The 22233-nt window shown below is 43.0% G+C and overlaps 1 protein-coding gene across 5 annotated transcripts in view; it reads right to left on the reverse strand.

Moving 5' to 3' along the window:
- LNX1 (ligand of numb-protein X 1) overlaps window positions 1–22233 on the reverse strand; it is a 143618-nt gene that overhangs the window by 45679 nt on the left and 75706 nt on the right. For all 5 annotated transcript variants that reach the window (XM_042811560.1, XM_042811561.1, XM_042811558.1 and 2 more), the window contains one exon: window positions 17396–17870. In XM_042811560.1, coding sequence (XP_042667494.1) covers window positions 17396–17760 — 365 coding nt within the window. In that variant the 5' untranslated portion in view covers window positions 17761–17870. The remainder of the gene's footprint in view (window positions 1–17395; window positions 17871–22233) is intronic.

Genomic DNA, 22233 nt, shown 5'->3' on the forward strand with positions numbered 1-22233 from the left:
AATTTAGTGACTGTAAACAAAACAACAGCCTCGTAATAAATAATTTTCTTATTTCTCTAAAAGCTAATGAAGATGTTACAGCCTTGCGTAGGAGGGTTTGACAACTACTGACGTTAAGGAGGCCTTCCAAAACTGAGCACAAACAGTTCCACAAAGGTTAACCACAGCTGCCTCCAGAGATGGTGCTGCTTTACCAAGGGGTTGTCTGCAGGAGGGAAATACATGATTTCTGTAGTGGTTGTGGAATAATACTGTAGCCACTCTATGTAGAAACACACATCCCAGAACAGCCTCCCCAGAGACATCCCTCTTCCAGAATAAGAGCATTCACCAGATAAGCTTCCCTGGGTAAGAACAACACAATGACTTTATTACAGATCAACTTCAACTTAAGAACTTCATTATGGATTACTTTCCTCTGTTCTCAAGCCATCTCTCTGGGAGAATGCCTGCCTTTTCTTTCCTGTCCCCATTCTTTGGACACCAAATGGGAACTGAGGGAGTTCTCAGTGCCAGGTATAGATGTTCACAGCGTTATCCGTAACTCCAGGCTCTGCACCCAGAGCTCCTTTCTTCACACTAGGTAGAAGTTAAGTGTACTCACACTATTAGCACAGTTATGGCTTGCTTTCAAGTCTGCAAACATACCTGTCCTTTCTTTAGTCCACAAAGAATGCAGCATATTGAGGAACATACATTCATAAGTAACACAAGGAAATGAAGCAAGATATCCTTTTTTCACTAGGGGAAAAGCAGATTTTTTTTTATCCCCTTTACTTTGATAACTTGTTTTCTGCTAATTAACATGTTTAATTATAATTTAAACAACACTGTTGTGATAAAGTGGAGAGGAAAAAAACGGTCCTCCAATTCAGTAGGCAGATGCTCTTGGCAGCATCCTTAATAAATGAACCCAAGGCAGTGAAAGGTTACTCACTTGGCCAACTATGTCTAGTGGAGGTTCAGGAACAGTGAGGAAGTGACATTTTCTTGAAAGAAGACACTGTAGCTCACTACAAGTTCATACAAGAGTAGGATTTCAAAAAGTTCTTGAGGTCACATTTGCACTATAAAGGTGTGTCTTTCTGCAGAGTCACACTTGAGCTCTCATTCAAAAGAGAGAAATGGAAATCTTATCCTAAGTGATCTTTTGATTTATAAGCTCGTTTTTAAAGTGGCATTCATTATTTGTAAAGTTAGTCAGATCCAGGCTTCCTGAACAATGCTTTCAAGAAAAGGTGATGGTGTGAAGAGCTGTTTTGAAGACGCCTATTGCGCTGTCCATTGAGGGCAACTCCCTCAATGCTTTCTTCTACTTCTCTGGCATTTCCAAAAAGAATAGCGTGCTGCCTATGGTTCCCCTGCCAGGAAGTGGCTATGGCTGTTACCCTCTCCTCTCCTCAGTATCCTTAGCAAGGAGGCTGCTCCCTCCAGGAATTGCTGTTATTCTTTTGCTCTTTGCATATGGCAGTTTGGAGACATGGCAGTGTCATATGGTGCCAGAAAAATCCCACTCTCCAGCACTGCCAGAAAGAGAAAGGGAAAGAATGCACAGAAACTTTTAGAATGAGGAAGAGCCAAACCATAAGATTTCCATTTTGCTGTGATCAACAATAAAATTCATCCCTGTGCCTGGGACATCAAGGAGAATAGAGATGCCAGAAGAGCTTAAACTTCACCTTCATCCCTGCGGTCAGCCAGAGGAGTGGGGAGAGGGATCCAGGATCCATCCCTAGCATTCAGTTGTGTATTTCCACTGCTCCAGAAAAATTTTGTTAAAGTTCCTTCACCCCTAAACTTCTGTGATGATATGGATGACCGCAAAGCAGAGAGACTTTCCTCACTTGACCTTTAACTGCAAACCTGACCACACAGCAGTCATACGGGTCACTACTTCACCATAAATCCTGCTACTCTCCTGAAAACATCCTCTTTAATAGGGACTTTCTGGTTGCTGTTCAAGTCATGGAGTTTCTGTCTGCCAACCCTGGAAGACAAATTTCAAGAGCAACAACAAAAAAAGGAGAAAAGTCACAATTTTGTAAGATCTGTTCTCATGCAGCTACCACTATTGTAAGAGACAGACAAGTGGAGTCTGAGGTTTGATGAAGCTCCCACACAGGGTGATTTTTTTGGAGAGGTTTTTGTCACAGAGATTGCAAAGCAATTGTTTCAACCCATTCACCCACATATTCTCAAGGGAGGTTTCTCAAGGTTCTTTTTTCTAAGATTGCTGCTTCACTAAAAACAGCGTGATGAGAATCAGTGTGGTTAGCAATTCCTTTCCCCTCAAAAAAATATTAGTCGGATCTCTGCTAATCTATCTCTCCTTACAAACATAAAAACTAGATGTTTGCCCACGTACACAAGTCCTCATTCTTCCTAATTCATTCCAATGAAAATCCAGAGTCATTTGATGAAGCCAGTGGAATAATATCTGTAAGGAATTAATCCAAAATCCTTCCATCTTCCATAATTTCCTCTATCAGAGTGCTGGACTAGTAGATCGTGTAACAGCAAGAGACAAGGTTCTCAAACCAAAAATTCAACTAGATAAGAGGAATTGGACTATATTACAATCCCTATTTCCTCGGGTTACTTTTCATTATTTGTAGTGGGCTTTGCAGGAAAGTTTGCAATTCTTTTAAGTAATTCAGTTCAGGTAGGGGGTAATTTAACTGGGAAGAAGATCAGTAGGTAAGATTTTAATTAAGTGTCAGCTCTACAGGATTTTAATTAGATGGCAGCTCTGTAGCTGAGCTATTTGATGGCCTGGATTAACCTATGTTCACTCTAACAGGTAAATAAGTTCATCACATCTGCTGAAAAAAAAAAGTCTAATCCAACCTAGCCAATCCAAAAATCTTCCTTTGTTTTTAGCCTTCAGTCCTACATGTTCTGCTGAGGTTAAGCTCCACAGCTTGAATCCATAGTTTACCCACAATTTAATCCATAAATTTAAAATAAGAAGCGTAATTAGCTCAGAGTTTTACAGCACTGAAATAGTGCAAGGAGACAGAAGACACATGGCTCAGCACTGTTGTAGTCTGCCACATGTGTCCTTGGCCCATTTCTTTTTCCCTTTCCTCCCCTCTCTCCTTGTACAAGACAACACACTCTAAGGAATAGCTTTTTCACAGGCATCAGGAGCTTGGAGATGACAGAAATGAAATAAATGGTGCCTCACAACTGCTACAAGAGCAGGGCTGGGGCAGCTCAAGCAGAAGCATATCCCCATGGACTGAAACGCTGAACTTACCAAGTTCAAGTGACGTTGAGGTTATGGATGGGTTATCTCCATTCACCTGCCATGCTTAAATCCAGGACCAGCAAGGCCTCCTTAATTGATCTTGTCTCTGTGTATTTATCATAGTGGTTACAAGGGAGCTTGTGTCCAAGAGAGTCTTACAGTTTTAAGCAGTATGAATGCTTCCTCATAGTGCCTGCTTCTCTTCCCTCTTTCAAACAGGAGAAACATCCTACTGTCATTTTGGGTAATGTTTGAAGTCATACTTCCCTCTGACCTTGATCCCTCCTCACTGCTGTACTAAGCAGTTCATTGCTAAGCTATGGGAGAGGCAAGAATGGAGGTGTAAGGAAAACAAAACTTTAGAGGTATTTAGATGAAGTTTTAGGATAAACAGGAACAGCAAGGTGGAAAACAGTTAAAGAAACCAAAACACAGTGTGGCACTGGTCATGATGGAGACTGACGAGCATTACAAGCCATGTAAAGGGAACGAGAAGAGGCACTCAGGAATAAGGAGTTTCAAAATTAAATCTTCTCTCAAAACATATAAAGGGCAGAAGCAGTCAATTCAGGCTTGACAGCTAGTGTCAAGAGAGCTTATGTAACAATGCAAAAAGATAAGTACCTATTTAAGAGCCAACTGTTATTTTTACCTAACATGCAAGCAAATCAAGCTCTCATCACAGACAAAAAACCTTCATGCTGTCAGTTGTGAGTTCTCTCGGTGTTGTGAAGCACAAGGCACAAAATCACTATGGTATTTTTTACTTTGGTTGTCAACATTTATTTGCTAGGAACTGGAAAACAGCACTTGAAGCACAGGAAGATCTGGACAACAATTAGCAGACCTTAACAAAAAGCAAGAAGACTATCACAAGTCTGTGAAATGCATTTTCTTTCTAAGAATGTGGCTACTAACTTCTCTGCATAACCGAGTTAGCAAAAGTATGAGGGATGTAACTAAGCATTTGCTGAAGAAAGGGAAGGAAAGGAAGAAGGAAGACAGGCTGATTCTGTTGGGAGATAGGTGGAAGGGGAACAAATACATTTTGGAAATCTCTGGTGTAGATTACAGCTCATCAGCTCTAGAAGAGGGTTACTTGGTCTTGGCCTCTCATTATAAATTCCTTCTGTTCCCTTGGGCCATGTTACTGTTATTCAAGCCCAGACCACAAAATAGGTAGGTCTGTGAGACTCTGCATTTATTTGCTTTGCCTGTGCAACATATTAAGTCCAAGTTTGTATGTACACTATACATCTTATTAAATGCTCTGTACTGTTTTGATCTATTACCTTCTGATTTATTATGAACTTGAAAACCATAACTGTAAGCGTCTTCAAACACAGATGCTCAGACCACTGGGACAGAGCAGAAAAATTGAAATGCTGTAACCATTACTGTCCAACTTCATTACACTCATTCCTTGGAAGGCTAGAACAAGAAATGTGCTGGAATTCAGTCCTCTCTGAGGGAAGAAACAAGAAGCAGCATGCTTGCTAGAAACAGTGCACATGCAGCCCACTAAAAATCATCAAGACATGCTAAAATGCAGGACTTATTAAAATGAGCACCAAGAAAATTCAGACACGTCTCCAAGGAAAGCATATTTGTATGGCCCTACCTTTGACTCACAACAACATAAAGCAGTTGGAAAACAGACATGGAGAGCACAGCATATCCATGGCACTGAAGGCCGCGCAGGATGTGCAGGGCTCTGACGTCTTGTATGAAAGCTCAGGGGACACTGCACAGCATGGTTTGCAGTAGCTTTGCCCACCAGGTGTAGGATCTCTTCATTTCTACACTGGTTCAGTTAATGCTACTAGTATAAATATTTCAATTATGGTCTGGACAGGGGCAACATAGCAGCAACAGGTGCTTTCTGCCACGCACATCCCCACAACAGATCCCAGTGACAAAAGCACCCCAGTAGTGCCAAAGGTGAAAATTAAGCACCAGAACATACACACTGCATTTGGGGTGGAATTTAATCTTTCTCTAGCAGTGCCACCTTCCTGCTGCAAAGACAAACTAGGGGCAATGTATCAAACACTCAGCCCAGAACCAGTGGCAAGGATTTTTCAGGAGCTAGTGCAGGTAAGTCATGACCATCTCCTGGGATTCCTGTTCCCACTGCAAAACCTGTTTGGCTAAGGATTGTGTTGCAACATGATTTTCAGATAAAGCACTTTTTTTTTCTGGCTATAATTCAGCCTCTTGGCAGGAGATGCTCCTACATATCAAGCAAATCAGCCTTGCTCATCCATATCAACCCACACATTCTCATATAGTAACAGCAGCACAGCATACTTCCAGTGCCTTCCAGGACAGATTTGGTTAATCACACCCATCTCCTCTCCATAAAAGCCTGTTCCACATGGGATATTCTTTGGCCTTTTGTCTTGCTGAGTTATAAAACCCACAAGTGAAAGAGTCTCTTCAGATGCTCCTTTGAAACCATTCCACTAATAATTTTACGTGGGCAGGAAGGTAAAAGACAGTGGGGTTTACCAGTACTAACTGAACGTTATGAATAACATACAACAGCAGTGCTTATCACAAATGGGAGGAGGAAAGAAAATATCCTGAATTACTCTTTCAAAATTAGTACTGTCTGTTCTTAATAAAACACTGCACACAACGAGGCCATCAGTCTCCTAATCTTATCAGTTCTCTAAGGTCTGCAGAGGAGACAGGAAATCATGATCCTTAAAGCAGGTCAGACTCCCCTCTTCCTCTATTTAAGAGGCTGCTGAATTATTGAGATTCCACATTAAGAATATATTACACACTGTCTAGTGAATGATAGGACTGCAATGCGCAATGTATGGAGAGGTGTAAGTTTCTCCATACACGCACATAAAACGACTTGCTGGCCTAAAACACTTGCTTCCTGCCAGCGTGATTTCAATACAGTAAAAGAGAAAAGCAAATCTTACAGAAACACACTGATGATCAAATTTTATAGCTGAAATTTATACCACTAAAGGTATTTTAATTAATGTATTTTACGTTATTGGGGTAAATCACAGAATCACACAGAATCACAGGATTGTAGGGGTTGGAAGGCACCTCCAGAGATCATCGAGTCCAACGCCCCTGCCAAAGCAGGTTCAGTAAGCAATGAGTTAGTGGAAGAGCAAATTAAAAAAAAAAAAAAAAAAAAAAAATCAACACAGCACAGCTCTAGCAACTGCAGATTTCTTGTCCTAGCCCACCTATCTTCATGCCACGTGTCACAGCCGTGTCACAAAGCAAGACAACTTCTCAAGGACAGAGGAATCAATAGCGATTATTTCCTCCTCACCCAGGTGTCCAAGATCTTGACAGAAAAGAGGATGAATAGCAGGGAGATAGGGTCAGTGCTGTACGTGATCCTTACAAATCTGATCATCTGTCCACAGTGTTGAGAAATGCAAGACTTTATCAATAACATTCAATAGTACTGCCAATTCCAAAGAAAAAAGAGAGAAACTTTCTAGAAATCCAGCTTGACCTGCTCACTGTTACAGTCAAGCACTTTTATCTCATATCGGGAGGATAAATTGTAGAATATGTAGCAGTTAAGACAATTCACAGTTCATTTTTTTTTATAAGTTTCACAGCATCTGTTAAAATTCTCCAGCCATTTCACTAGGTTTCTCCTGAACTTGCCTCAATCTATATTCAGAATCTGCTGTCAATTAATAAATTATATGAATGCATAAAACGTATTCTAGAGACAGACCAAGGATTCACTGTATAAATTCAGTCTTCATCAACTGCAGCTTTGCCAAGGCCTAGGGGTGATGTAAAAAGAAATTCACATTCTTAATCCCCAAAGAGGATCCAGCTTCAAGCCAGGAATCCTTCAGTGACAGCAGGGTTTTAGTAATGATATGAAATGTCATTTACTAACAAATACCTCCCCCGAGGTTCCAGTCCAATGCTAAGGAGCAAGGCTGGGCCCTCCTTGTGATATACGAAGCCCCAAGCAGCCATCCACACTGACACCCACAGTCTGCACTGCTAGCCCAGCACTGCAAGGATCTCTGCTTCTGTGCCCTGTGCTCTTGGCATCCTTGTCCAGTCAGCTTTTGCATAGCTCAGGGGTAACTTTGGACATGTAATCATCAGTTATAGCTCCTGAACAATGGCTCTGCTCATAGACAACGTCCCAAAGTGCTTCTCTCTAGTCAGAAACCTTGAAGGCAGATTCCACCCAACTGTCAAGAGCATTAAAAAAAAAAACAAAAAAACAATCAAGATGACTCTTCAACCTCCAAATCTGCTTCCCTACTGTGCTGTAGCTGTGTGCTGTAGCTGTTCTCAGAACAAGTATTCAGTGGACACAAGAGCTCTGCAAAAGCAGAATTTATCCTCATGTTACAGGGCAGCCCAGTTCTGCCAGATTTGTCAGAGAAATAGCTTAAGGAAAAATATCCTTGTCATGCTGCCAGTGCCAGTGCTAAACTAGGTTAATTGTCAGAGAGATACGGAGGTCGGCCAAACTTGCAGCATACGGCCAGAGTAGCTTAATGACAGACAAGAAATGAGTATCTGCTGCTTGTGTGCAACCACCAACCTCTTGCATCTCCCTCCACCCCACTCCTTTCTGCCCCAGTGCTCTTCCTGATCTGGCCCCCATCCCAAAGTCGGATGCCTATTGTGAGCCAGCTTCTGACGGGGAGAAGGATTGCCCCATTTGTTCTTTCATTACAAAGGGAAAAAGCATAAGCACACCTTTTTTAAGCAACCTACACAAGATTCAGACATAATTGAGACATAACTCACCCACAAAAAGAAACCTTTCTGCCAACCATAATTAGTGTACTGCCTTTTCAGCTTGGCATGGTTTCACTGTATTGACTGGCATGGGTTTTATTTTTGGCTATGGAATGCATTTGTTAGGGGTTGAGACTGGACAGCATCAGGCATTCCCAAAGTTGTGAGAAGGCTCCAGCTCACGAGAAAACATGCCAGCAGCTCTGATCTCATGTGTATAGGTAGCTGTGAATAGAGTAAAAGCAGGCTTCACAACTGTGCATAAGGAATAAAACAGGATCTGTTTCAAAGTGTAGGTGGAACACCAACTTTCATTATACATAAAATTCCCAGGCAGAGTCAACAAAATTATTAAAGCTCTCAAAGAAGTTTTGTTCCCTGGAGCTGTCTCCGACAAACTTGTTCCTTGCACCTAGGATTCCAGCATTAGGAATACACTGCCAACCAGAAGTATTACTCATGCCATGGATGGGCAGCCCTGTGTGACTCAGGATGTAAAACATGTGGGGAAAGGGAGAAAGGTGAGATGGGGAAGAGGTGGGGGAGAGACCCAGACCCCACTTTGCTGCATGCTTCACAGAGGGCAGTCAGACCTCAGTCAAAGGCTAAACTCATGCGGTCATTGTCAGTGCATCCCCTAGGCCAGCAGTTCAGTTTCTATCAAACTCTGAAGGACGCAGCACCTGATGTAGCTCATGTAGTTCATACTGGTACCTCAACACCACGAATGTGGACACAGCTCCTTCCACATTTTTAAGCACAACACAGCATGTTTGTAGACCATCTACATGGACTCCTGTTTGGGGGCTCTCATTCTACATTTATATTGAAATTTCAAGTTTTACTCTTCAACTTCAAGAGCCGTACACATGACCATTTGTTCTTCCAGTTGAAATTCTCCATGTTAACTCCTCTGTCTGTCTGGCAATTATAGTCACAGTCAAAATGCGTGATAGTTTGCAACTTGCTCCCTAAATCTTTGCCACTGCTTATCACTTAGAAGCTCATCAGTACAATGGGTGGATCTGCTATCCTTGCAGAGAGCCAGAGGAGAAGTGGAAAGGGAGGCTGAGAGTGCTGGATGCCTGCAGCTCACCTGCAGTGCGCTACATGCTGGCGATTGAGGGGAGTTAAATGCATCAATGAATGGTAACATCAAGGTTAAGAGTCCTCCCAAAGACCGTATCAGAGGTGGAAACTGAGGGGGCTGGTCAAGATATCCAAATTTGCCATGTCTCCATCCAGCTCCCTCTGTGAGGCTGCAGCACTGAAAGGAAGGTGACAGGCAGACCTCCATAAATGCATGTCTTTCTGCTTTAATTCATCTTAGTTCTGCTTTTCCTCAGAGGCACCCAGACTTCTACTACACTGGAAAGGATTCATCACATTTTGTCCACACGTGCTTTGTTCTGCCTGTTTAACGCATATATTCCAGACATTTCATTTATATTTTCATTCAAGAATCTTTCCACTCACTTTAAGACTTCCATACCAACACTTTCAGTTTTAATTAACCTCACAGCTTAACTCTGACACAGATTTCTATACGCACAGTTTTGCATCAAGTAAGGAGGTCAGCACGTGACTTCTGCAGTGGACTAACACACAAATGCTCCAGGCTTTCCAATTTTGCCCCAAATACCTTGCACATCACACACTGCCCAGCCAGCCAAATTGCCCTGCTCTCCTTCACTTCCCAGGCACAGGCTTGAAGCCAGACCCACTTCTCATCAAACTTTGCAGAGCTGCCATGTGCAGGAGGATTTTCTAAGGTCAGCCCTGAAACGCTGCTCTGCCCATTTCTGTAAGTGAAGGCTTGCTCTGACATCAAACCTGAGGATCCTTGAGGGGATTATCTGAATTGAAAACAACCATCTGAAAGGTACTACGATTTTCCACTCTTGTGTTTCTGTACAAAATTCCTCCTTCATCTAATAGCTTGAGCTAAATTGTGCTTACCAAAAGCCAAACATGCCCAAGGACACTGGAAAACAGCTGGTGCTTGTGCCTCTCCTTCTTAAATTGAACAAACAGAAAAACTCAATTTTACTGACTATTCCGGCCGAAGTGCTGTTTTGAAATCTAAGAGAGCCGTTATCATATAAAAGTTATATGGGAAACTCAATCGCATTAATTTGGTGGGACTCCTTTGGCTGCTGCATGTAAAACCACAGAGTAGCAAGACACAAAGCAGGAACTTTTTTTTTGCTTGCAGGACTAGCAGTTCAGGTGTGCCCTTTGCTCTAACAAACAATGGATTTAAAATAGAAGCCTTGATTTAAATTAGTGGAGTACACTCAGTTTGTGGATTAACTTGCCTGCATCAAGCTGGGGCTGTTTAATCCCTGGAGGAAGGCCAGCGCAGCTGCCAGGGCTCCCTGGCACAGGAGCAGTGCTGAGCATGCATGCTGCCCAGCAGACCTCAGTCAGTGGGGCCACGTGCCTGAGGGGATTAGGCTGGGCACAGCAACACACTCCCCGTGTGTCCTCAGGGAGAAGGTGAGGTTACTCACTACCTGCATCCTGCTCTCCCTCCATTTTATTTCTAAGTGAACAGTTGGGGTCAAAGTTTAGGAAATCCTTCTATTGAGGAATACCTTCAGCACAGGTCCTGCTTTAAAGTCATGAGGGTAAAAGGATGGTGTTTCTTGATATGAACAGTGCTACCAGGTCCTCACTTGCAGAAGAACCTCCTGCAGCTGCCTCTTCATCCTCATACACTGCTTTTAAACAGAAGGAGTAACACATCACAATTCCAAAGAATTGCTGGGCAAGTATTTGCTTTCTAAATATATTTTAGATAAGAAAGAAGACCAGTTGTCTCCTGAGGTTTCTTTACAGAGACATAAAGGAGAAGTGTTGACCCTGAGCAGTACAGTGGATCTGGAGGACCCCGCAGATCCTTAGGATGCCAAGAGCTATTGGGCTGGTGTGGCTGCATTCCATCCCAGCTTCAGTGGGAGAGGAAAATGAACAGGTTTCTCCTGACCTTCCACCAGATGTTGCCTTGGACTTCCCTAGGCAGAAGCACCCTGGCTAGCCCAAGATTGCTGATAACAACTTGGCAAAGAGCAAGAAGAACCAGAACATCATCTGTGCTGGAATATATGATAGGCACAAGGGAGATACAACAGGCAGTGGCCAGGGAAGGGATTTTAGTGCTGGCAAGAGTGTCAGGGAATAAGCATACCTGTTACAGAGAAAGCTAAAATTAGCAGCACTCCACAATGTCATACGAAGTACCACTGCGACACATGAACTCTCCTCTCCTTCTCACTGGTGTAGAAAACAGCAAAGGTCTGACACAGCTTTTTCCCAGCTTCATTTCTCCTATTCAATTCTCCTCAAATTGCCTTCTATTTCTTGAACATATTCCAAAGTCTTCTTTTCCAAACAGGCTTTGGGCTATACTGTAGTTCCTATCCCCCAAACTACTCATTCTGCACTTTGGAAAGAAAAATGCCCTCAAACCAAAGTAAACCCCAGTAGCAGAGCACAAATAACCTAGCCTTTGTTAGAACTAGGTAGAAGATGGCTGTACGAATGGGAGGGTAGTACAAATCCTAGCAATTTTACTCTGCCTCTCGCATAGATGCTGGTGAAGATAGTCACGTCCTCACCTTCCCCATCTCTTCTCACAGCCCTGCTGCCATCTCCCTTGGCTGGTATCTCCAATGGCTGCTAGCCAGCCAAGTAATGAGTTCTGACCAAGGCCAGTATTTGTACTGGACAGAAAACAAAGAGTGGGATAATGAAAAAAAGGCTTTCTGCTTACTATGGCCTGGTTTCAAGACATGGGGAAAGATGTTAGATAGGCTACACATACATGCTTAGGGCTTTTGGCTGCCTTTGGGGAAGGATTTACAGAACTGTCCCCATGGGATTCAGGGCATATTAAAAGGAATGGGACAGCAAAGCTGTGTCCCCCAAGCACCAGGCTGTCCAGGGCACCGGTGCCCACACTGTCTCACTCATAAAACTGCATGGAATACATCCTGTACGCAAGTGTCTAATCATCCAAAGCAACACCCTTTAGATCGTAATATCCATATATACTGATTAAATGGGACTGGAAGCTTTGTTTCTCTTTCTGTTTCAACCACTGCTATTCAAGAAGACTCTCTGCTTGCCCCACAGACCAGTACATGAGTGCCTTGAGCAGCATCCAGACACTGGGTCCATGTGGAAGAGGAGGAATTACCAAAAGCAGCTCAAACTGCCTGACATCCTTTTGGGCTACATCAGCCCCAGTAGCATTGCAGCAAGCACAGTCCTGGGCATGGGGCACATCCAAGGCTGGGTACTGCTCAGGAGATGTGCCACCTCTCATTGCTGATACCCCTAGATGCATGTGTCCAAGCTCACACCTGCTCCACTAAGACAAACCGCCTTCATCCATGAGTTCAGTGTTCCTATGGGTTAGAAGGCTACATAAACAAATGCTGAACAGCTACCGTTCATCACAGCCCTTTGTCCTGGGAAAGGCAGTGAACCTGAATTCCCCAAGAAAAGCAAGGAGGCTGTGAGCGCCTGTGCTCTGATTAATCTCATCAGTTTGTTTTCCTGGAAACTAGGCATCCCAGATGCCATTTTTTCCATTATGAGTGTTCATCTGCTCTGTTCTGAGCTTGATTGCCCCTGTAGACTGCTTGGCTTCACTGGTTTCTTTTATTTTTTTAATTAACATTTCTAACAAAACGCCAATTAATTGAGATTAGGGCATAGCTGCAACCCTCAAAACCAGGTCTGTTAAACATTTGAAAGCACACATGGCATACAGAAATCCTGAGCAGTTGTACAAAGAGTGACTAAATTATTAATAGGTGTAGTGCATATGAGACAAGCATTTCAAATGGGGACTTTCTGCTTCAGAATAGCATTGCTATTTTTGTGTAACAGCAGAGACAGAAATATTTGGAAATTCGTCTCATTGGTACTAATTACAACTGTTAATAAAACATTCCCACTGCAGGCACAATATAGGCATTTCCGATTTTTGAGCAGAATTAGCCATTTCATTCATTATCTCTAGAATATATAATTTGTTAAATCACAAATGAAACATCAGCATACTGACACATTTATTTCTACTCTTAAAGGCCCTGTTAAGTAATGAAAAAACATTCAAGCACAGATTAAACTAGCATCATTTACAGATGACACCACATAATATTTGCCTTATAGGTTGAAGAGGTTAGCTATGGGGTTGCCTGGGATTCCTTTTCTTAAGGCATGAAGATATATGCATGGATTACAGCATTTAAATTTGCATTCTATAGAAAATAACATTCTGCTGTGGGCAAAAAAACAAATACTGGAAATTTCTTTCCTGTCTCAAGTGAATTATTTCTGGTGAAAGGCTTCTTAGCATTTTGCTCCAGGCATGCAGATTTACACACAGAGCATTATGCCTGTACACATGGCGAGCGCTCTACCAGGGTGCCCATCACGATGTCCTCCTCTGCGCCCAGTTCCCATGCAAAGCTATTCATTGCATGTACAGAAGAGACTGAAATTTAGAAATGGAAAAACAGCCAAAACAAACCCAACAACCACTGGAAAAGCTGGCACAGCAGAGCAAGTCAATAAGGAAAAAGCCTCTGTACGCCCCAGCTGCTTCCATGCTCAGAGAGCAGAAAGCAGTGGGGACGTATTGCTATTATTAGCCTGTGCGATGCAAAGCAGCCGGTTTGCAGCCTTGTTTCAGGCTACTGGCAAGATGTTGGCTCATTTTCTCCATGCAAACATGCAGGCACAGACAGACAGACAGACCCCACAACGCTCATGTCCAGAACCTCCCCACCACTATGGTGAGACAGACAGACAGAACACGAGGACCGTGTGTACTCACAGCTCAGAGTACAGGAGGTGCAGGTTGCCCACATTGTCTATGTAGTTTGCAGGACTTAACCAGGGGAGGACCAGCAGCAGGAGAGCCTTCATTCCCAGCGCTGATGGCACCGCTGCCAGGTTTCCTCCTTCCCGCTTGCTCTGTGCGGGTGGGACACGCAACGCAAAGCTTCGTGCTGGCCAAGCCCCTTCTAAGCCAGCCTTCCCATTTCAACGCAACGGTAGCACATTACGAATTGAGCTTAAATCCCATAAACAAGGCTACACTGCAAAATCATTGACCTGTAAGAGGATTATTCGATCTGACTCTCAGACGGGGAGTTGTGAGGGTTTAGGGACAGCACAGCGTGCTTGGCGAGACAGTGACTTATGCTGCAGAGCAGAGCGATGCTCAGGGAAGAGACCTGCCTCCTGCACGATTCAGAGTGGTTCTTCGCAGGCAGCTGGTAGGTTTACATCACTGCCCACCAGCAGATGGGTTACGAGCGAGCTGCATCACGGAAGGGTGTAGCCATCTGACAAGGGGGGAACGTGCCCCCCGTGGAGTTGAGAAGCAGACGATAGCAGAAGACCACACCTTTTTAAAGTAAAACACTGCAAAGGATCACAGCCAACTGCTGCCTGTCTGCATCGCTGTCTGAATTCCCAAAATCCAGTCGGATGTCTCTGTGCAAACATAAATCATGTAGTAAATCAAGGACATCTCTCTTCTCTTTCTCTCTCTTTTTTTTTTTTTTTTTTTTTTTTTGTTTGTTTGTTTTTTTCCAAGAGATGAAAGAGCAAACATTTTAAATAAGGTTGTTTTTAACTGTATACTCTGTGGTAACTGGTGTTTTAAAAAATTCAAGTTCTCTCTTCAATTATAAAGCATAAAACACAACAAACTCACCTTGTCCCACCAGTGACCCCATCTCCGAGCAGGACAAGCACAGATTGGTCTGAGACCAATTTGTGCAAGAAATACAAGGGATGACGACTGCCCTGGTGACTCTCATAGAGTCTGATTTATTCCCTGGGAGCATAGAGCATGTTTAGTCAAGATTTTTTCCCCAGCATCTGAGCCATTCTGTTCACTTGCATGAGTATTATAATTATTATTGTTATCATTACTATTATTATCATAATCAACAAAATCAGACACCTTTTCTACTGATTCATCAATGTTAAAGAGAACAGCATCTATTTTTCTGGGCATGCTGGAGCTGTGGCTGAAGAGCACAGTGCCCTTCTCTCCAGCACCACAAAGAGTTGGGAGTGGGGTGGCAAGGGCGAGTTCTGCATCTCTGCAGAGTCATGAAATGCTTTTGGTGATTATTAACAAATGCTGCATGTGGAAAACAATAAATGTTCTGCATAAGCTCTGCAAACAACATTTCAAAAGTCTCCTTTATGGGTCACACAGTTTCCTCTTAATTCTTCTCATGGGTGGGAAAGCCAGTGAGGGCATGCCCTGGGAAAGCTTCAATTGACTTACACTGTAAAAACCCATGGGTTTTAGAGAAACACCCAACAGCAAAGGTACTCTCTATCTTTTAAATACCTCTGCCCTCTGACCTTAAGGAAACTTAACTATCCTGTTAAGGAAACAAATCATACTGCAAATGGAAAATACGGCCATTAGTGGCAGCAAAGAAGCCACACAGCTTGCATAGCATGACCTTGTACTGCACTGGGATGTGCACTAGGATGTGGAAGACAGGGAGAACACAGTTCTTCCTCTCCTGCTCCTCCATGGGCTTTCAAAGCTGAGACTTGGCTGGGAGAGCCTGGTGTGGGGGAGGAGCTGCAGAAAGGCTGTGGACAAGTGAGGAACTACAAAGACAAAGAGCACAATAATATAATTTGATAGATGAAATTGTCAGCTACGAAACACTATTTCTCAACATAGTCACCACCATTAGCTGTGAATTTTCACCTGCGATGAAGTGAAGCCTGTGTATGACTCTGGTAAAAATCTGCACCAGTGGAGGTGATTTGTTGCTTCATAGCTGCTATGACAGTACCATTGCTGAAACATACCACCCACCTACTCACAGTGCTCACATGCACTGTTTGGTCTCTGTAACATTCAGCAAGTGTTGATGAATGTCCATGGGTGCAATTTTTCCCTCATGGAGGAATACAGTGACACACATTTTCTCCCTACACATTTCCATACCAGATGCCACTTTCTCAGACTGCTCCACTGCTGCCATCTGTCACATGGCAATGAAATCAACAGAGCATTGGTGGGAAGGTTCAGCTTCTATTGCCACACTGCCAGCATCTGCTTCTGACATAATAGGCCAACATAACAAAATAGGAGTCATTACTTTCAGAGCAGCTCTTGTATATAGCAAAAGGAAAGGCTATTTGCACTAGAGGCTGAAGATTTTATTGTTACAATCTGTAGAGCAACATAATCTCTATGACAGCAGCTCACAGCAGACTGTCAGTCCCTTTACCTGCATCACTGCTGAAATCTATATTTTTGGTATGTCAGAGAATTACTAACCGGAGGCAGAAAACAGCAGATAATCCTGCTAATTTCTCTCTCTAGCAGCAAAAGCTCACCTTGTGGAGCATGGCTGGCAGCACCCCTTGCACCATCAGCCAGTTCCACAATAAGTACCTTGAATAAATTCCTCTTACGAATCCAAGTGCCTTAAGGAATGGGTTTGTATTTGTCAGGTCACAGAGCCTCTGCCAGCTATGGGGTTCTCTAGCACACTGCTCCAGCCCTCTCCTCATGCATTCTGCGACACTGCTGGCACCAATGACCTGCAGTACAGATCAGATTGGGAAAGAGATGCTCTGACCATCAGTACTACCATGCCCACCCAGGCCAACAGAGGCCTCTGCCTGTGTTTGCAGAGGAAGAAATCTGAACACTCCTGGGCAGTAGTAGTGCTGAGGGCTACTCACCATCAGTTCCCCCCTGCAAAGGAACTAACTGCTCCCTGGGGATATTTTCCCTGGGTGAGGTGATCCCAGCCACAGCGGCTATGACCAAGGCCATGGAGGCTGGGCTGCCCTCTGTGAGCCCCTGTGTGCCATCAAGGAACCAGTGTGCACCTGGAAGGAAAGAGCCCTCAGCTCCAAAGGCCAGCACCATACTGGGAACGTTTTCTGCTCTACTTCACATGTAGGTCATTTGCAATTCAAAAATGGATTTAAGAAAGGGCAATTACAAAAGCCATAGTATGACTGAAATATTTATGATAGTTCAGCTTCCCAAAACTCACAGATCTCTCTGGATGACTAAATACAGGCTTCCATTATGCAGCTTACCACAAGGTACCTGCCCAGAACTGCTAATGATAGCATGAAGCACCTTAGGTAGATTTCATTCTAAAAAGGCCCATGAGACGTCATCAAATACTAACTCAGTTCTAACCTCATGATAGCATAGGTGCTCCCGGGGACTGAAATTGATGAACCATCCTTTATATTAACAGTCTATTTAAATCAGTGTTAATTGCTGATACTTCTCCATCTCCTTAAGGAAAAGGCAGCACAATGAAAAAACCCACCACCTCAAGAAAAACTTACTGGGTTTGGAAATGCTGTTCAAGGTGACCGCGTTGCACAACCTCTGAGCAGTGTTCTGTGAAAGGACAGCTAACCATTAGCTTGTCCAGAAGGTTATTCACCAGTATGCTGGACTTCCTGCAGTTCTGGAGAGCCACCAGCTTGCGGTCCATGGGGCAGAAATCTTTTTCCAAGAGGAAGTTTGTAAGGCAGGCAGCGCAGAAGGTGTGACCACAGAGCGTGTCTAACGGCTGAAGCAAAGGTTGCAGGCAAATGTGGCAGATCAGATCATCATCTACTTCCTCAGTGTAGCTGTACAAGTGGTTTTCCTCCGGTAAATGTGCCTGGCCACAGGTGACACAGAGTGGTGAGGAATTCTCCTCCATTTTTGCTTTCTGGCTTGTAATTGGAATCAATACAATTCAAAAGAGGGCAGATGAAAGCACCCAACTTGGTTTCTATTTGAGAGAGCAGCAAGGCTTATGTGCCATCAGATCTGTGGGGAAGGAAGCAGAAAAATTATCATCTGTATTGCTTTCTCTGAATTTATGTATGGTATGTACCTGGATATAAAGTGCTCCAGCAGCTTTTAGGGAAGGATTGCAACTTTGTGATGGCAGGATAAAAAAAAGAAAAATCAGACTGTGAACTCCAGCAAATTTTTTGCTCCTAAGTTTAGCTCAGCTGACACAATTATTCTCACTGTAACGAAATATATCAAAATAATTCCCTCAAAAAAAGAGGGAATACTACAGAAATTTAACGGTCAAACACCTCAGGTTAGCATACAACTACACCTTGAATCATCCGACATTTTTAACAGTGGTCACATTACTTCTGCTGGAAAAGCAGCACCATGAATAGGCCAATCTTGCAGTACATGTGCAGAAACACAGGTAAGGAGAATGGTCACTGCCTGAGACACTGGTGCTGGAAGGAAAGGCAGCGAGTTGAGCCCACACCATGCGCACAGCTACAGGGAGGGCTGCCTGGAGTTTAGAGCCTGGGACCTCCAGATCATCCTCTGCCATAGCAGTGGTTCATCTGTCTGATTTTCAAAACCAGTGAACAAAAATGAAATCTATTCCCTTAATAATTAGTGTTATAATTGCAAATCAAGTTATAACTCTGACCAAAGCACCTGCCTGCTGGTATTTCAGGGATGTAAGCACTGCGGGTGGCAGCAGAACTGAACAGTAATTTGTAGCTTTTACTTGGTGAACCCTGACTGCCTGTTGGAGTACTTACGTCTCATTACATCTATGCTTATTTTGATCCATCTCTTTGAAAATAAACATGAAGATATAAAATATGCAATGGCCTAATTACTACTCTTGCTTGAAAATATAAATCTTATTTGCTGCTCTGCCATGGCACTGTGCTCCTTCTTCCAGCTTGACTTAATTTGCTGAGACAACTTGTCAGCTTCAGACACCCACGTTTGAGGGCAAATGAGGAGAAGAATATATAAAAAAATCTGAGTATGACAGAGCACATTTTCATTTAAAATAAAAACAAACCCTATTTTTATGTAAAGCTGTTAGGCTCTAAACCTGAGAAATTAGGTTTCAACATGGCAGGCGTTTTCTGACATAAAGGTAAAATTATAGCCCTACTAACTCTATCCAGATGCTTGAATGTCAAACATTCACTTCAATGCTTTGTTGGATCCTATTCTTATGCAGCTATTATGCTAAGTGTATAATAACATTTTTTGCTTGCAAGACTAAGTTCTGCACACACTCTGCCTCCTGATTAGCGTGAATTCACTTGGATTTAAATGATCCCCTATATGAATTTTTTAATAGAATATTTAAAATACTCTGTACAGCAGCAAATGTTCCCCTTTGTAAAAATATTTATCAGAGTTTTGTGTACCTGTCTTTGAGAAGAATTGTGCAGGCAAAAGAACTGCTGTCTTAAACTAGGAATTAAATCAGTATTAGTTGGCTCTATTGAAGTGACATACAGCAAAATGAAACAAGAAAAAGACAGAAGATATCATTCTAGCATACTGACAACCCCAATTAAGAAAGAAGACACTGAAATACTCTGGAAGTAGCAAAGCAGTCACAAAGAAAAGAAAAAAAATCCTGAAAAACTTGCAGCACACCCACACCAACAGGAATATGAATAAAAGTAACAAATAAATCACAAGAACATCACGGTAGCTTGAACAATTCAGCACTATTATTTTCATTCCAGTCTTGCTAAGGTCATTCAAAGATACTTTTCCCATAGAATGTAACTTGTACAAGCGCTGAATGGAGCACTTCATAGTGATAGTTCAAGGAATCTCTGAAAGCAGACACAAGCTGAGCACACCAGTCTTTGCATTGATCACACCCAGGTCCTGGGGGCCACATCCAGCTGCTGATGCTGAGCTGGGGCAGTTTGGGTCCCCCAAGTTACTGCTGTTAGACAGCTCTCAGCCAGCTTCTCCACGGAGTGGGGTGACTGCATGCTGGTCTGCATAGCTTTGATCTGCTAGCAGCTGCATTTTGCAGAATGAGAGTGGAGTGTTCACTGATGTCAGCATCCCTCACATGTGTAGAGGTTCAGAATGGTCTGAGCAGATTTAGAGTTAGACACACACTGTGTCTACTCCTAGCAATCCTGTAGTTCAAATGGCTGAGAAATTGGGCAGGGGTAAGCTGCCTAAGGAAAAGTAGGGGATCTGATCACTGCCACTTTGTATCTAGTGATATTGAGTGATGAGGACATCGCTGAAATATTCAAGGTATTGAGGGCATGTAGCAAGCTGGAATAAATCTCATTAAGATAAAAGACACAATTTGAAATATATGTAAGCTACCTTATAACAGGCCTAGTGTGTTCACTCTGGAAAAGCAATGGCAAATGCATTGCTTCTGATCATCTCCCACTGGTGAAGCCACACCTCACTACAAGAAAGTTTTAGTTTTGAGCTCCTTACTATAAGAAAGATTGGATATGAGGAAAAAATTCTCAGAAAGAGTGGTGATGCATTGGAACAGGCTGCCCAGGGAGGTGGTGGAGTCACTGTCCAGGTGACAGTGGAGGTACTTAAGGAAAGGTAGATGTAGTACTTAGAGACACGGTTTAGTATTAGTATTGGTAGTAGGTAGATAGTTAGCAAAATGATCTTATTTCCTACCTTAACAATTCAATGATTAGAGGTTATCATGACTGTCAAAGAAAAAGGTATAAGAATTCAGCCGCACAAGTTCTGCCCTGTACTATGTCCTAAAAGTTTTCAGACTCTTCTGGTCACATTACAGACACTCTTTATGGGCCCAGTATGCTAATAATGTGTTGCTAATAAGAAAGAGTGAGTGTGGGGAACTCTAGCTGAATTTACAGTCTACATAAATTACAAATGCTGCAGTGCAGAGAATCAGAACCATCCATGTTAATTAATAACAGGCACTGAACGTTTAGGAGGACTCAAATCTTCTAGCCTGTATGACTTAGAAATCTCAGAGTAGGCAATAACACAACTTATTTTCCAATCTGAAAAAAAAAAAAAAAAAAAAAAAAAAAAAAAAAAAAAAAAAAAAAAAGATCTACCAGCCTCTTCTGACTCATCTGGTCAGTGGTCACCAACTATGAACCTTCTTAAATTACTGGACACAAGCAATGAAATAATCACTACAAGCCTTTGGAAGGTAGTTATACCACCAAAAGAGTTAGCAGAGAGGATGCTGAATTGAGTTGTGACATAGATTTGGCCAGAGGCAGAAGTTCTTTGCAGTATTTGCAGTCATTTTTATTTTAATAATTTATGCATTTTCATAACACAGCTATATAATTAATTTCACGTCCTTTTAGGAAGCTTTAAGCTTTGATGTTCAGCAGTTCTTCTTGGGCAGCATAAAAGAGAGGGAAAAGAGGATTTAAATTTGATCTGCTGATCTTGCATTAACATCAGTACCTAAGCACACTTTGATCAAGAAACTCTGTACTTGCAGATGGTGCATAACAGCAAAAGGAAAAAAGGCAACTATTACCTGGTTGAAAGTGTCCTCTTTGAGGCACATGCTTGGGAAGGAGGAGAAGGGAAGGGGGGGAGAAATCCTGCTTCCATTTGCAGTTGGTGTCCAGACCTTTGCCATCAGCAAGGCAAGGGCATCATCTCAACTCAGAGAGAGTTGTGTGTGCTGGGGCTGCACAGGTGGTCCATGTCCCCATGATAAGCAAGCTAGAGCCTGAATGAGAGCACCTCCAGCACCTGGCTGGCCACCTTGTCAAACATTAACTAGGAGCTGGAGGGGGTGCAGGGGAACAGCATGCGAACAGAATGAGCAGCCAGAGCTGAAAGAGAAAAAACTGGGTGGTGAAAGGCAGCAGGGAAGTAGATAGCAGTGAGAGTAATCAACAGGCACCTGAAGACCAAAGAAAAAAAACTAAGGCAGAGCCTGGAAGGGCAGCAACCAGCTCACATCTGCAATGGTGAAAGGCAAAGGTGAAAAGCACGGTCACTGCAAAGCAGAAGAAAGCTGTACAACAGGTAGAGGAGTTTACCTGCAACAAGATGGCTTGGGAATAGCAAAATCCTCTGACTCATAGGAATGAGTGGCTGATATGAGAATGGAAAATGGCTTCTGAATGGTATAGTGTGTACATAAATAACATTTTATTAATATTACTGCTCTATTGCACTCTGTGCACATGCATCACAAGTACTCTATCCACTGCTCAAAAGAAGCTGCCTTCTTGTGCCCTGTCTCCCCATCACACAGCACTATGGGAGGCAGAGGTGCTGCCAGCAGCTATCCTGCCCTGGTTATCTGGACTACAATTACAACACTGTGTCACTGTCCTTCCCCAGAACAAGGTGTTGCCTGCTACAGGCAGGGTGCAGTCTGGCCATGGGGATG

This window comes from Centrocercus urophasianus, unplaced genomic scaffold (genome assembly GCF_019232065.1).
Source record: "Centrocercus urophasianus isolate 14NV4802_14NV808 unplaced genomic scaffold, USGS_Curo_1.0 seq_13, whole genome shotgun sequence".
Classification (NCBI taxonomy): Eukaryota; Metazoa; Chordata; class Aves; order Galliformes; family Phasianidae; genus Centrocercus; species Centrocercus urophasianus.